We start from the raw sequence: 15,160 nt of genomic DNA, 5'->3' as shown, positions 1-15,160 counted from the left end.
ATTTTGAGATATTTGTCCATGATTAAAAATATCTACACATTTTAAGCTGATTTTAAGACGTTATTAGGAATTATTTAACGTGTCAGATGTTTCAGTCACAATATGTCAACTTTAGAAAGATAATTATCTTGCTGTTGTAATAAATATTCTCACGGGTTGCGACTTTTACATAAAATGATTTTTATTTCTGTACGCCGAATCCAGGCTTTATTCTACGTAATCCGGATAAATGACGTAACGGCAATAAACGTGCGGAACTACCTTAAGTCATTTGTCCTCCAACTCTGCTTTGAGGGCGTATCTGTCATTTCCTTGCGAAGAACAAGTTAGTAGTGGTACAGAATGCAGGAACATTGGATAGGTAGTCTGACCACCGTTACATAATTCAAATGCTGCTGAAAAAAATGCGTTTAACCCAATAGACAAACAAACAATGATGCGCTATAGCGTATCACATTTTTAAACAGTATTCGTTTTAACAGCCGACTTGATACCATGAATAGATTTTTTTGGACGCTTTGGTACATATTTTTCGTGGCTTCACTTATTGTCACATATCTGCATTTTATTCAGACTATATTCGAGTAAATGAAAATCACATCTCTTATTTTTCCAGTTAAATTAATGAACTTGTACAAGTGTATCCTGGAGTATTCTGCGCTAATCTAATTAAACGTAAGCAACCAGAAAGATATAATTTAAATTGATATTTAACCTCAGTAGTACAAACTCGCCCATGCGTCTCCACTTCTTCTTCTCTTCAAGAGGGTCATTTTCTGTTTCAGCTTCATTATCTCTAATCAAGCCCGCCCGCTTAGCTCAGTAGGTAAGAGCGTTGGTCTACGGATCGCGGGGTCGCGAGTTCGATCCTCGGGCGGGGCATATGTTCTCTGTGACTATTTGATAAACGACATTGTGTCTGAAATCATTAGTCCTCCACCTCTGATCATTCATGTGGGGAAGTTGGCAGTTACTTGCGGAGAACAGGTTTGTACTGGTACAGAATCCAGAAAAACTGGTTAGGTTAACTGCCCGCCGTTACATGACTGAAATACTGTTTAAAAACGGCGTTAAACCCAAAACAAACAAACAAATTATCTCTAATCAAACAAACCAGTACCAGTGTATCACGAGATATTCTCCGCTTAGGTAAGTAAAGTTCCATAAGGCTTTTAAAGTTATCAAAAACAGATAAAGCAGTTGTCCAAATACAGAATTTGCCTGTTCACGTGATTACAAAAGCACTACTTTCAATATTGCGTTTGTTTTTATTAATCAAAGCAAAAAAGGGAGGTCATCACTAATAACTGACTGAATAATATTTAATCAGGTAACCGAACCTATTAGTCTGTGGCGAAATAAAATTCCTATATTTTGAAATCTTATGTTTTTATGAAAGCTTAAGTGCCAACCATTAAGAATTCCATTCTTAACATGTTTTTGGCAATCAGTATGGTGGCCATCTTGAATTTCAAAATGGCTGCTATATTTCAATAAGTATGCCTTTATATATTCATTCTTGCCTTCAAATAAACCTGTTTATTCTTACTAAGACACTCAAATTGTTATTTCTAAATGGTAAAGGTTTGTATTTGATCGGACATACACTTCCAATATTACGCATAAGACGGTACATCAAGAAAATTTAAACACCGAGTCTCTCAAATTCCATTGGTAACATTTTTTATCATCATTATTTTGGCGGCCGTCTTGATTTCAAAAAGGCCGTTTCAAATTATGATGTTTTCCACTTTATTACCACTCAAATTTCTCTTAAAGTTTCTGCATGCACTTTAAATTTATGTGACACAAATGCTAGGGTGTGTTAAACAAGTTCAAAAGAAACATTAAATTCTATTTTGTGTTTTTAAGATGGAATTGTTTGTGCTTAAAGAGAGAAAACTTTCTCGTAATTTTACAAATTAAGTAAAGTTTTGCGATATCTTCAAAACACTGACGTAACATGAACAAAATACATTCTTTTAAACAAAATATGTCTAAAGCAACCATACGGTATGTCGTATAAGATAATATTCACCATTTAATGCATATCCACGAAAACGTGATAGAGCAAAATAAAGGGAGGTAAAAAAAACTAAACTATGCATTTTTTCTTGGCATCATATACTTGAAATTATTCAATTATCAGCGAAGATATTGCACTTATTATGAAAAGTAATCAAAGTAAACTTTGTGTTTTCTTGGTACAACAAGAGGTCAAGGTAGTCATGACACTTGAATTTTATCCTGTAGCATTTTTGTTGTATATTAAACTTAAGCCGACATGTCAAGACATAGTTATACCAAACTGATAATCATTGCGGCGGAGCTATTCGTGCCGTGTGCAAAAATGTGATCAAAACATGGCTTCAATTTCTTTGATTCAAACCATTTCGGAGAATTTGTCAGCAGGATAAATCGGTTTTGTCTTCACTTTGTGTCAAATGTAAATGTTCCACCATAGACAACACAACTTGCACTTTCAAGTATGTGCATATGCATATTATCAATACCATTGTTTGTTAATGATGCCCTGACAAATGACAAAAATATGCATTTCAATGGTGGATAGGAGTTACGGGAAATATATATACTTTGGTTTGACAATCTGTTACAAAGGGCAATGAGATATGACCTAAAGATGTAAACAAGTCAGTTAGTTTTGGAATGGAATAGAATAAGAGACTGGAATGGAATGGAATAAATATCTCATTCCATTCCACAAATAAGTGTATGCCCTCTCAAGTGCACAATATTTTCATTCATTATTATGGTTTTTAAATCAAGCAATATAAATAGAAAAGACTTATTATGAACATGTTTTTCCTATATTTCTTTATTTTGAAAAACAAATGACAGTCATTTCGTTTAAAACAACAGAGGGATGTAATATCTTTATAGCCAATCATGTACTGGTAGACGTGGCTTAAATGTAATGCATACATGCCACTGACCAGAGTTAGTTAGTTCTATGATAGTCGTCAAATGCAGTACTAGGAACAATGTAAATAAACCAATTAACTAACGATGTTGTCTTCTTACATCTTAGAGTAAAAACGTAACACCCCGATACATTACAATTTCATTCTGGAAATTGAAGTATTTAAATTATTTATCTTTATTTCGTTTGGTTTAACGTCGCACCGACACAAGTGTAGGTCATATGGCGACTTTCCAGCTTTGATGGTGGAGGAAAACCACATGTACCCCTCCGTGAATTATTTCATCACGAGCGGGCACCTGGGTGGCACCATTGATCTTCCGTAAGCCAGCTGGATGGCTGCCTCAAATGAAGAATTCAACGCCCCGAGTGGGGCTCGAACCAAAATCGGTAAGGTGCAAGTGATTCTAAATCAGCGACCTTAACCACTCGGCCACGAAGCCCTCAACGCCCCCCCCCCCCTCTCTCCACACACACACACACACACACACACACACACACACACACACACACGCGCGCGCGGAAATTTAAGTTGTTTAAGTTTCAGTACTCGCGCTTTCATATCTTTGAGCTTTGTTTCATGCATGTGACATGCAGTCTCCACACTCTTGGACCCCCTTTTCTAAATTCTAGTTTGTTTATTTCTGTCCATATGTTTCTGGTTTAGGGCTATTCCATTATTTAGACTGGGGACCATGTGTTGTCTTTCATGGAATTGCACTCTAGTGTATCATTGAAGAACCCGTATGAATACAGCTTCGGAGTTTATTGTATCATTGAAGAATCCGTATGAATACAACTTCGGAGTTTATTGTATCATTGAAGATTCCGTATGAATACAACTTCGGAGTTTATTGTATCATTGAAGATTCCGTATGAATACAACATCGAATGTCTCTAAATTGTATTTTTGTACTTGCAATATTTCTGCTCAACCTATAGCTATATAGAGGGCGTGGACGGTGGCAAGCATTTCCATTACCGTCCACGAGCAAGTTCATTCAAACCGAGTCTGCAACATTTTCATTTTCATCGAGCAGGCGTTTCCACTTTTTTTCTGTTATAATTTACATGTTGTTACTGACTCTGTTAATATTGACATGCTACCTTTTAAAGATGAAAATTCGGTACCAGAAGTAAAGAAAGTTGTTGATACTGCAAAACTATACCGTTAACCATTTTCAAAACTACTGTTAAATAAATATGAAGAAAACCTGTTGCACAATTATTTTAAAACCTCAGCATGTAAAGTACCTGCTCTGTTTTTTTTCCCAGTTTTGTAATATATTTTAACAAGTTATGCACCTGTAAAAATTTCTTACACCAAGCAATCGCCAGTACGAGTATATGCCAGATGATTGGTATCTTTATAGAAGAAGAGATGATGGAATAATGCTAATCAAGACCGTTGGTCTAAACCCAAATTAAAAGAAAATTGATTTAGAAACTGATTTAATATGTGAAAAAAGACGTAACTGTAATGTTAACACTCAGAAAAGATTTTGATTATAGTTCACTTAAAAAAAACTTTTCTATTAAAGGGAGGTAATTACAAAATTTCATAAAAAGTAATAAAATGCACATTTCCAATAGGGATCTAACTCTGTGTAGTTAACGTTTAATTCCTTAAATGAATCTGTAACAGAATATGTGAAGACTGAAACATGTCTTAAAATGTTGCTAAAATGTGTTTGACCAGCTTTAATGATATTTAAGGACATATGTAATAGCAACATCTGAAATGATCCATTCACATGTCATCAGACTAATATCATCAATGCAATCATACTTCACATACTGTAATTAAAAGTATTAAAATTTATATATAATCAAAGACACAGCTTTTACATATTTCGAGGTGACTTGTCATAATATATATCGTCCATTCTACGTCATAGAGGAGCAACTTGGACAGCAAAAATGTGCCCACATCTGATGTTCCCAGATATAACCAGATTTGTATTTATTTAGTAGATACATGCCTTTGGAGTACACCAATTAAATGTTTTAGTTAACTATCGACTATTTTTCGTTATTTCATTGATTTTGCAAAGATAACTGTAAATCAGCGACAGATACGTTACACTGCGAATTTTCATTCAAAAAATATTTAAATATAACACATAACAATATTTGTGTCCGTTATTTACCTGTTCAGACTAAACACGCTTTATAGTTTAATAAGAAATGAAGTTATTTATATCTCATGTTTGATAAAATATATTAAATTGTATGGAAAAATAACGTGATTGACACAAAAAATCACAAATGCTCTTCATATTGGATTATGAAATAATATCTATATCATCATGTAGATGTAGATTAACGTACTAACATTGATGATATGAACAATATAACTGTTGGTTTGTAGATATATCCGAAAATACAGTCTTTTTGGTGAAAACTGTCTACCCATTTCGTATAGAACGTATCTGTCGCATTTATGTTTTGTATAGAAAAAGAAAATTTTTAATTTGAACATCTAACATATAACATAGAAATTGCAACGTATCTGTTTTATTCAATATTTATGAAGTCTTATTAACTTCAGATATCAATAATAAAACCGTCATCAACTTTTTTCTAAAACTTTAAGTTAAGGTGATGATTGTTCAAACAATTGAAACATTTTTACACATCATAGCACATAAAGTATAACGTATCTGTTATTTGTAACGTATCTGTTTTAATATGTTTTCTCAAGTAAAACATGAAACCTGGACTAAAAGTTAAATGCTTTAACTCGGATACAAAATTAAACACGCGTTCTACAACACTGTCCGGTAACATTTCAAGATAAATGCAATATAAATGTATGCTGAATGAAACGATTCGTAAAGTATCTGTTAAACATTTTGAAATACGCTGACAGTTGAACATCATCTTATTTTACTTTCTACAATTAATATGTTTATTTCGTTAATATATATTTTAAAAAATGATAATCATATCTGACATTAAACATTAAAACTGTCAATAGTCGTTCTGGAACATGCATTACGCACCTGAGTATTTGAAGTGAATAGATGTTGTAACGTATCTGTTGTCCAAATTGCTGACACAAAAGGTACGCGGTCAATATGAAAATGATCGATGCATATTTAAAAAGGCGATGTTTTGTTCAAGTTGTATAGATCATTAACTAATCATTTGAGCATAACAGTATAGTAATTGTCTCGATATTTAAATTTGAGTACCATGCAATCTAATTTAACCCTAGATCACCGACATTGATTTTTGATCTAGTGGACATTTCACTGCGATTTTTAACAGTGTAAAACATGCCTCCTTCATTTTGAAAGCTAAATAGTCATACTACCAAAAAGTATGAAAAGTTGAGCTGCGCCGACAAGTTTAAATTGGAGTTGCTCCTCTATCTGTAGAATTTTTACAGACATAATTTTCACAAATTATCAACATAATTTTCACAAATTATCAACAGATGTGATAATAATAATTGCAAAAAAAAAATATATATATATATAAGTGTAAAATAATTCAATCCACTAAACAATATAATTAGATAATTAAAAGAAACAAACAAACAATTTTTTTTGGAGTGGGGCGGGATTTGTCATCTTCGATTTTTGGGTGATATTTGTCTCTTTGGGGTGAAATGTCATCCTAGTTTTTGGGGTGAAATGTCTGTCATTCTCTCTCATGAATACAGACATGAGAATATAGGCTAAACTAAAAAAATACTAATTTTACAATAACAACTATCTGCATCAAGAGAACAAACAAAAAACAACATTTGAAAAATAATGTTCGTATAAATTTAATGGTCAGATAAAATATCCGCAGCTGGTACGAAAATGAATAGTATGAATCTCTATCTGTCGTCAGTTCTCTCCCTTAAAAAATGGGTACGAAACAGAAGACTAAGCCGGAAAAGCAGAGTAAAATAATAAAAGATGCTGATTGTATTGGTTTGAGGCACATGATAAGAGAAGGAATAAATGGTATACCATACAATTAGAATGTAATGCTGCTTGTATAGCATTTGTATTCGGTTCAGATTGTAGAATGTTTTTTGTTTACATTGTTTCGTATCTGGCTTTTTCGTACTAACAAGAAAATCATAATAAAAATTTTACAATATTTATTCGTTTTCAAAGATTTACAGTCAGCTCGTCCCCTAGTTAAGACGGCGTTACCCTGTTATTTGGAATGCATTCCATATAAGTATTTTAACATATTTTACTTTACAGCAAAATGGACATATTCTGCTTTCTCCTTGAATGGCTTGATCGGAGCCTCTTAAGTCTTTTAGGGGTGTGCATATTTTGTAAACCTGTTCTGTTAAGTAAGTTTTGTTTGTTGTTACAAAAATGTTTGCACTTAACAACGGACGTTAAGAATTACAATGTTATTACCTTTTATATGTACTTTTTTGCACAAGACTGAAGGAGGTCAAACTAAATTACAGTGGTTTCGTCAAATCACCGGTTCGTCATACTTAATTTATATAGTAAGTGAGAAGTGGTTTCTTCATAAAGACTTTATATAGATAATAGGTCAACACAATTGAAATGATTGCCCCTATTTAATGGCAGTTAATCTCGATGATTGCGTTAAAGTAATCCGCACATACTTAATCGATAATGTTACTCAAATTGCAAATGAGTTATTACAAATTATTGTGTATTAAAAATGAGTTCTTGATGAATATTTTTATTTTTAGCTCGACTATTCGAAGAATAGTCTAGCTATTCTACTCACCCTGGCGTCGGCGTCGGCGTCACACCTTGGTTAAGTTTTTGCATGCAAGTACATACAGCTATCATTTAAAGGCATATAGCTTTGAAACTTATTTATTTTTTTTCTAGGTCAATTACCAACCTCACTGGGTCAAGTTCCATAACTCTAACATGTATTTTGAGCAAATTATGCCCCCTTTTGGACTTAGAAAATTCTGGTTAAAGTTTTACATGCAAGTTACTTTCTCCAAAACTAAGGCAGATATTGGATTGAAACTTCACATGTGTTTTCGGGGTTATAAAACTAGTTGATAGCACCAAGTCCCATAACTCTGACCTTCATTTTGGCCAAATTATGCCTCCTTTTGGACTTAGAAAATTCTGGTTAAAGTTTTGCGTGCAAGTACATACAGCTATTACTAAAAGGCATATAGATTTGAAACTTATATTTTCTTTTTCTAGATCAATTACCTACCTCACTGGGTCAAGTTCCATAACTCTGACATATATTTTGGCCAAATTATGCCCCCTTTTGGACTTAGATAATTCTGGTTAAAGTTTTTCGTGCAAGTACATACAGCTATTACTAAAAGGCATATAGATTTAAAACTTATTTTTTATTTTTCTAGATCAATTACCTACCTCACTGGGTCAAGTCGCATAACTCTGACATATATTTTTGGCAAATTATGCCCCCTTTTGGACTTAGAAAATCCTGGTTAAAGTTTTACATGCAAGTAACTATCTCCAAAACTACTACAGATAGTAAATTGAAACTTCACCTGTGTCTTCAGGGTTATAAAACTAGTTGATAGCACCAAGTCCCATAACTCTGACATGTATTTTGGGCAAATTATGCCCCCTTTTGGACTTAGAAAATCCTGGTTAAAGTTTTGGGTGCAAGTACATACAGCTATTACCAAAAGGCATATAGCTTTGAAACTTATTTATTCTTTTTCTAGGTCAATTACCAACCTCACTGGGTCAAGTTCCATAACTCTTAACATGTATTTTGAGCAAATTATGCCCCCTTTTGGACTTAGAAAATTCTGGTTAAAGTTTTACATGCAAAACTAATGCAGATATTGAATTGAAACTTAACATGTTTCTTCGGGGTTATAAAACTAGTTGATAACATCAAGTCCCATAACTCTGATATGTATTTTGGTCAAATTATGTCCCCTTTCGAACTTAAAACTCTTTTGATATTTAACATTTTGGGTAATAATTTCCTGCTTCTGTGACAATATTTCGAATAGTCGAGCTTGGCTGTCTTATGGACAGCTCTTGTTGAAACATAGTATAATGTAAATGTACAATTTTGGTAATATGAATTATCGGACTTGTATTACATTAAAAATTTGGCGAACAGTTAGATATATTTACATATTTAAAATATGAATGTTTATGTACCAATGGAAATAAATTTTGTCTATCTTCACATTTACTCCGGTGAAATTGTGGAGACCGTGATGAAGGATCTGATTTTGACAGAAGAATTCGCTCTACCGAAACCAGATCTTATCAGGGCCGCCAATCTTCATTGGCAGAATCTCTGACCAACGGATCCAACTACGCTGGACTTCGAGATCAACACCACTTTCAACGGGCCAGGCTTCGTTGCAGACGACATCCGGGTAGACGACCAGAGGAACATACTTCTTGCCACAACACCTCAGCTACAGCAGCTTAAACAGGCCAGGCAGTGGTTCTTGGATGGCACCTTCAAACTGGTGAAACGCCCGTTTTACCAGTTAATGTCTGTCCATGCATTCGTCCGAAAGGGTGAAGATGCCAAACAAGTACCACTTGTCTACGTACTGATGTCTTGGAGAACAAAGCAGGATTATGTTGCGATAATTTATTCCTTTATATATTTATATATTACTTAACAGATCTTTATTGGCTTAAGTACGTTTTAAAATAAAATAATAAACAGACAAAGCATTTCTAACTATGTTAGTAATACAGTATATTTTCTACTAACTAAAATATGCTTTTCTATTTTCAGGTGCAGACCAGTCTACGTAGTAAGCTGGAACGCCCGCAGGTTGAATGGTTCATGCTGGACTTTTAATGCTTCTTTTTCTTTTTCAGAATTGACATGTGTATTATAATGTATAAAATTGTATTGTGCATTGAATGTGCTATTTATTGCTTCTTATTTTCAGTGTTGAATGTGTAGATCGTAAAGTATTATGTGTGTCTTTTGTGATGATGTAAATAAATGTGAAAATATAAAACGCTTTGTGTTTCCTCTGCAAATACATTTTGATGATAGTACCGACTTAGCAACATCTTTGAAATGTCGGGAATTTTATGAGCAGAATGTGCCACAATTATCACCTCACTGACATTCTAGAAATGCAAGGAATTTAGCATGTTTTAAGCTGTATAATTAATCATCGTTCATCAGTTAAGCTTTGGGGACCATTATGCTAACTTCATGATAAGAATTCTAATTCTTTTACTTTAAATATATATCTAAATTTTACTTTTTATAGTATTTGTTTTTTTTTTCTTAAATTTACATTTTCAAAATAAATTAAAAATGTTTTAATTTTCAATAGAAATTCTTAAATTCTTATTACATTCACTTTTGAAAAATAAATTGTCTTGCGTCAAATTTGTATTTACAAATTGTAAACTAGTAATAAATACATAAGTTTCGTACATAAGAAATAGTTTAACAGAAACTAAATCTCTATTTATCTTAAAAATCAGCAATTATATCATTTATTCTTCTTTTCATTTTCATTCCATTTTTTTGTATAAATAATTAGCTTTGAAATTATCTTTTCAAAATTGACAACTAATTAACTTGTTTGCCGCACATAGTACATCAACGACCAACAAACAATCATTATTACACTATTATTACACTATAACAATAAGTATGACGAAACCACTTCTCATTTACTATATAAATTAAGTATGACGAACCGGTGATTTGACGAAACCACCACCATCCGTCAAACTCCACATCATTTTAAAACTTTCTCATCCATTCGAGCCCTTTGTTTGGTAGGTCAATAAATGTTAATGTTTGCACAGTCTATTTCCATAAAGCAAATTTCTATCAAGATTGAATTCTTGTTCACTCGTTACAACAGTCTAAATATGCTCAGGTTGCTTTTAATTTGAAATTTGGGCTCACAATATTACCCACTGTGTAATTTCCTTTTGAAATAAGAAATTTCCGATGCAAAATATTAAAACAGGTAATTACTCAATGTTTCAGTGGTTTCATGACTAATATTTTCAAAGGCATTTTAAAATGTAAATGACACAAATTTCTGATGGAAGAACATGCTACACGAGCATGAATTTTACTAAAACACAAGGGCTCGAATCAATGAGAAAGCTCAAATCAATGAGAAACAGGCATAAATGGACGTTGTTTCATTCCGAATTGGAAACCACTTTGGAACGATACTTTTTTAGTGCAGAATAATTTGATGTAAAAATACTATTTTTAGAAAAAATAATGTCAGATCATTAAATTACGTTAATAAATACCACCTCTTGCCTCCAAAAGATGCATATGAATGAAAAAAAGGGTGTTCCAAATAACAGGAGTACTGGTACTGATGATAAACCCGGACAGATGATAAAGTTGACCACCTTTGAATTATTCGATTGGGTTATTTATATAACTGAACACACCGTCAAATAGCAACCACTTACAACACCAACTCAGGTGTAGACAAAAACAAAATTGCTAAATATTCTGTATAAATAAATGACTTACATTAATCTGTATGAAAAGTATTTATCCAAAATTACTGGGGAAGAGGATGTTTTTCTTGCGCATGCTCACTGTCAACATATGAAGGCCTGACATTGGGTCACTTTTCATTTCTTGATCGGAATGACTGTTGCAGCATTTTAGGGAAAGTCTCAATATAATACTATGAAGAAAATTTTGCAAATGACAAAGTGGTCGAATTTATCATCAGTCAACGTTTGTACTGTCCCCATTTTACATACCCCTTTCAGGTCTCACTTCATGTTACTTTGCTTACTAAATGTAAATTTGAATTATGTACAGTTTTTCAGCAAATGATAAGCTTTATTTTGATACCAACCATTGATAACAATTTGCAGAAATAAAAAAGTTACAGGTAAAAAACCTCATTTTCTGTCCGGGTTTATCATCGGTACCAGTATATATATTGCGAGAGGCTTGAGATTCTAAAATGCCTTGCAAGGGGAAGGTTTCCCCAGAAAAGGGTTTACTTTGGGGGATATATTTCTTAAGAAAATGGGACTTGGCAATCTTTTGGCAGTTAAAAGTGTCTGAAAATGAGATTTTATTTTGTAAAATCCTTATTTTAATATGCATTGCAAATAAAAGGAGTATATATATGCGACAAATTAGATCAAATTTGTTTAGAAAGTATTACTGTGCACCTGTTTTTAGTTAAGACAATTCACGTATACAAACAAAGCTACAACAATTCTTTCAAAATGTTTTAAGTTCTTTGTCCAAAAATAACATCGAATTCATACAGGCCAAAAACTTGCAGTTCTAACCAATTACATCCTGAATTTGGCCACTTTTCATAAATTTCCCGATTACTCCTTTCGCCCATAATGCATGAATACTACACGTTAGATGATTAAACTTCTGATACACTCGAGCACAGACTGACCACTAGTCAAGCTATTAATGCCAGACAATTTAATGGTTATCTTAATGATCTTTATCACTTGTTAGGATGAAGCCTGCTGAATTCAACATTATTTATTGTATAGTAATTTTAGAGTATTCATTTGACTCGAACCCTGCAAATGAGATCGTATGCCTGTTGTTTCTGACCGTATATATATATACCGAGAGAGATTAGATTTTAAAAGTGCCTGTAAGGGGAAGGTCCCGGAAATGTGTTTTCTTTGGGGGTATATTTCTTCAGAAAATGGGGCTTTGCAATCTTTTAGGGGTTAAAAGTGTCTGAAAATTGGATTTTTTCGAGGAAAATCACGTATTTTAGTATAACAGGAGTATATATACGTGATGAATTAGGTCAAATTTGCTTTGCTGAAGCACATGTCAGTCATAATCTTTTATATATCAGATAACAATACGGAATAAATTGAAGCTTACATTCTGCCAGGTGAGTTGTTTAGTGGTATATTTTACATTAAACTTGCCAGAGGTAGTATTTCTTCAGTGGCGGATGAATACAATAAACTCTAATTTGACCTAATCCGTCACATATGTATACTCCTGTTATTTGAAACGCATACTTAAACAAGTACAAAAATCCATTGTACTCCTGGTACCACTCCTTTTTTAGTCTGTTTTAAACTGGAGTCATATAGACATTTTAACCGTCATTTCTGATTGGATTAAATGTTTTTTAGCTCACCTGTCACAAAGTGACAAGGTGAGCTTTTGTGATCGCGCAGCGTCTGTCGTCTGTCAGTCCGTCTGTGCATCCGTGCGTAAACTTTTGCTTGTGACCACTCTAGAGGTCACATTTTTCATGGGGTCTTTATGAAAATTGGTCAGAATGTTCACCTTGATGATATCTAGGTCATGTTCGAAACTGGGTCATGTGCGGTCAAAAACTAGGTCAGTAGGTCTAAAAATAGAAAAACCTTGTGACCTCTCTAGAGGCCATATTTTTCACAAGATCTTCATGAAAATTGGTCAGAATGTTCATCTTGATGATATCTAGGTCAGGTTCAAAACTGGGTCACGTGCAATCAAAACTAGGTCAGTAGGTCAAATAATAGAAAAACCTTGTGACCTCTCTAGAGACCATATTTTTCATGGGATCTGTATGAAAGTTGGTCTGAATGTTCATCTTGATGATATCTAGGTCAAGTTTGAAACTGGGTCACGTGCAGTCAAAAACTAGGTCAGTAGGTGTGAAAATAGAAAAACTTTGTGACCTCTCTAGAGGCCATACTTTCGAATAGATCTTCATGAAAATTGGTCAGAATGTTCATCTTGATGATATCTAGGTCAAGATCGAAACTGGGTCACGTGCCATCAATAACTAGGTCAGTAGATCAAATAATAAGAAAACATTGTGACCTCTCTAGAGGCCATATTTTTCATGGGATCTGTATGAAAGTTGGTCTGAATGTTCATCTTGATGATATCTAGGTCAAGTTTGAAACTGGGTCAACTGCAGTCAAAAACTAGGTCAGTAGGTCTTAAAATAGAAAAACCTTGTGACCTCTCTAGAGGCCATACTTTTGAATGGATCTTCATGAAAATTGGTCAGAATGTTCACCTTGATGATATCTAGGTCAAATTCGAAACTGGGTCACGTGCCGTCAATAACTAGGTCAGTAGGTCAAATAATAAAAAACTTTGTGACCTCTCTAGAGGCCATATTTTTCAATGGATCTTCATGAAAATTGGTCAGAATTTTTATCTTGATGATATCTAGGTCAGGTTCAAAACTGGGTCACATGAGCTCAAAAACTAGGTCACTATGTCAAATAATAGAAAGAACGACATCATACTCAGTTCAAAACTGGGTCATGTTGGGACAGGTGAGCGATTCAGGACCATCATGGTCCTCTTGTTAACATTTAACATATGTCTCAGACAGGTACTATCTTGTAACACTTTCATGGTTTGGTGTCTTTATGTAGATTTGTTGCTTGGTATAATTATGTCCTCTATGATTTGGTGATGTTACAAGTTTTGACTGATATGATCTTCTGTTTTAATTTGATTTTTCAGGTTATGTGTTCTGGTGTTTGTTCCAGGGGTTAGCCCCTATGATTTGGTTCTACCCTCTTAATGACCTGGAGATCTCTGGATATGAAGCCTATGCTGCCCTTTGGTTTACGCAGATTCTAGCAGGTATCTTCTCTACATTGATAGAAATTTCTTTCAGTTACAGATATGACTGTTTTAGCATATTGGCAGTCCACTTTGTTATCAATCTTTAGGGTACTTCCTGCTGATCATTACGCCATCTATGAGATGAATAAATCTTACCCAGACATCCCTTTTTGTCTTCTTAAGCCAAAAATAGCTTTTGTAGAAATAAACACGTTCAAAAATATGGTGTATTACCAGTATATGATATTGAATTTGATGAAAATTCAAGTTTTAATGTCTTTTAAAAGACAGGTATAAAACTTCTACAATATGATGCTCAAAGTAATTGTCGATATATGTAGATGATGATTATTACTGACACAACTTGTGTTTGAATTATAATTTGAACAGTTTCTTTTGTATGTTCTAAAGTCAAAATTATTTATGATTGTTTCACATACTTCAGGAATACCACTGTTCAGGCTTCTTATACATAATCAGTATGTGTTAGGAGGTTTACGTGGCCTGTGTGTTTTTGCACTAGCATCTTTCCAAGCCCCGACGACTCTGTCAAGGCTGGTAACACTGGCAGCGGGGAATGGTGTGGCAACTTTAACACTAACAGCAACCCTCTGGAGTCCAAGTAAAAGAATCAGGTGAGGTGTAACTGTTCTACGGTAATTGATAAGAAAAATGGTGAAACTTTAACCCGTATCATGCTGGACGTGA

The 15,160-nt window shown here is 33.7% G+C and overlaps 1 protein-coding gene across 1 annotated transcript in view; it reads left to right on the top strand.

Annotated features, from left to right (window-relative positions):
* The first annotated feature begins 6,786 nt into the window (after nt 1-6,786).
* The window catches only part of LOC123556795 (PGAP2-interacting protein-like), a 32,123-nt gene continuing 23,749 nt past the window's right edge, over nt 6,787-15,160 (top strand). The window contains exons 1-3 of the mRNA XM_045347775.2: nt 6,787-6,903; nt 14,348-14,470; nt 14,898-15,087. Of these exons, the coding sequence (XP_045203710.2) occupies nt 6,804-6,903; nt 14,348-14,470; nt 14,898-15,087 (413 nt within the window). The 5' untranslated portion in view covers nt 6,787-6,803. The remainder of the gene's footprint in view (nt 6,904-14,347; nt 14,471-14,897; nt 15,088-15,160) is intronic.

The sequence above is a fragment of the Mercenaria mercenaria genome, chromosome 5 (assembly GCF_021730395.1).
Source record: "Mercenaria mercenaria strain notata chromosome 5, MADL_Memer_1, whole genome shotgun sequence".
Classification (NCBI taxonomy): domain Eukaryota; kingdom Metazoa; phylum Mollusca; class Bivalvia; order Venerida; family Veneridae; genus Mercenaria; species Mercenaria mercenaria.
The sequence above is the reverse complement of the archived record's forward strand: the minus strand, read 5'-3'. Positions and strand labels throughout refer to the sequence as shown.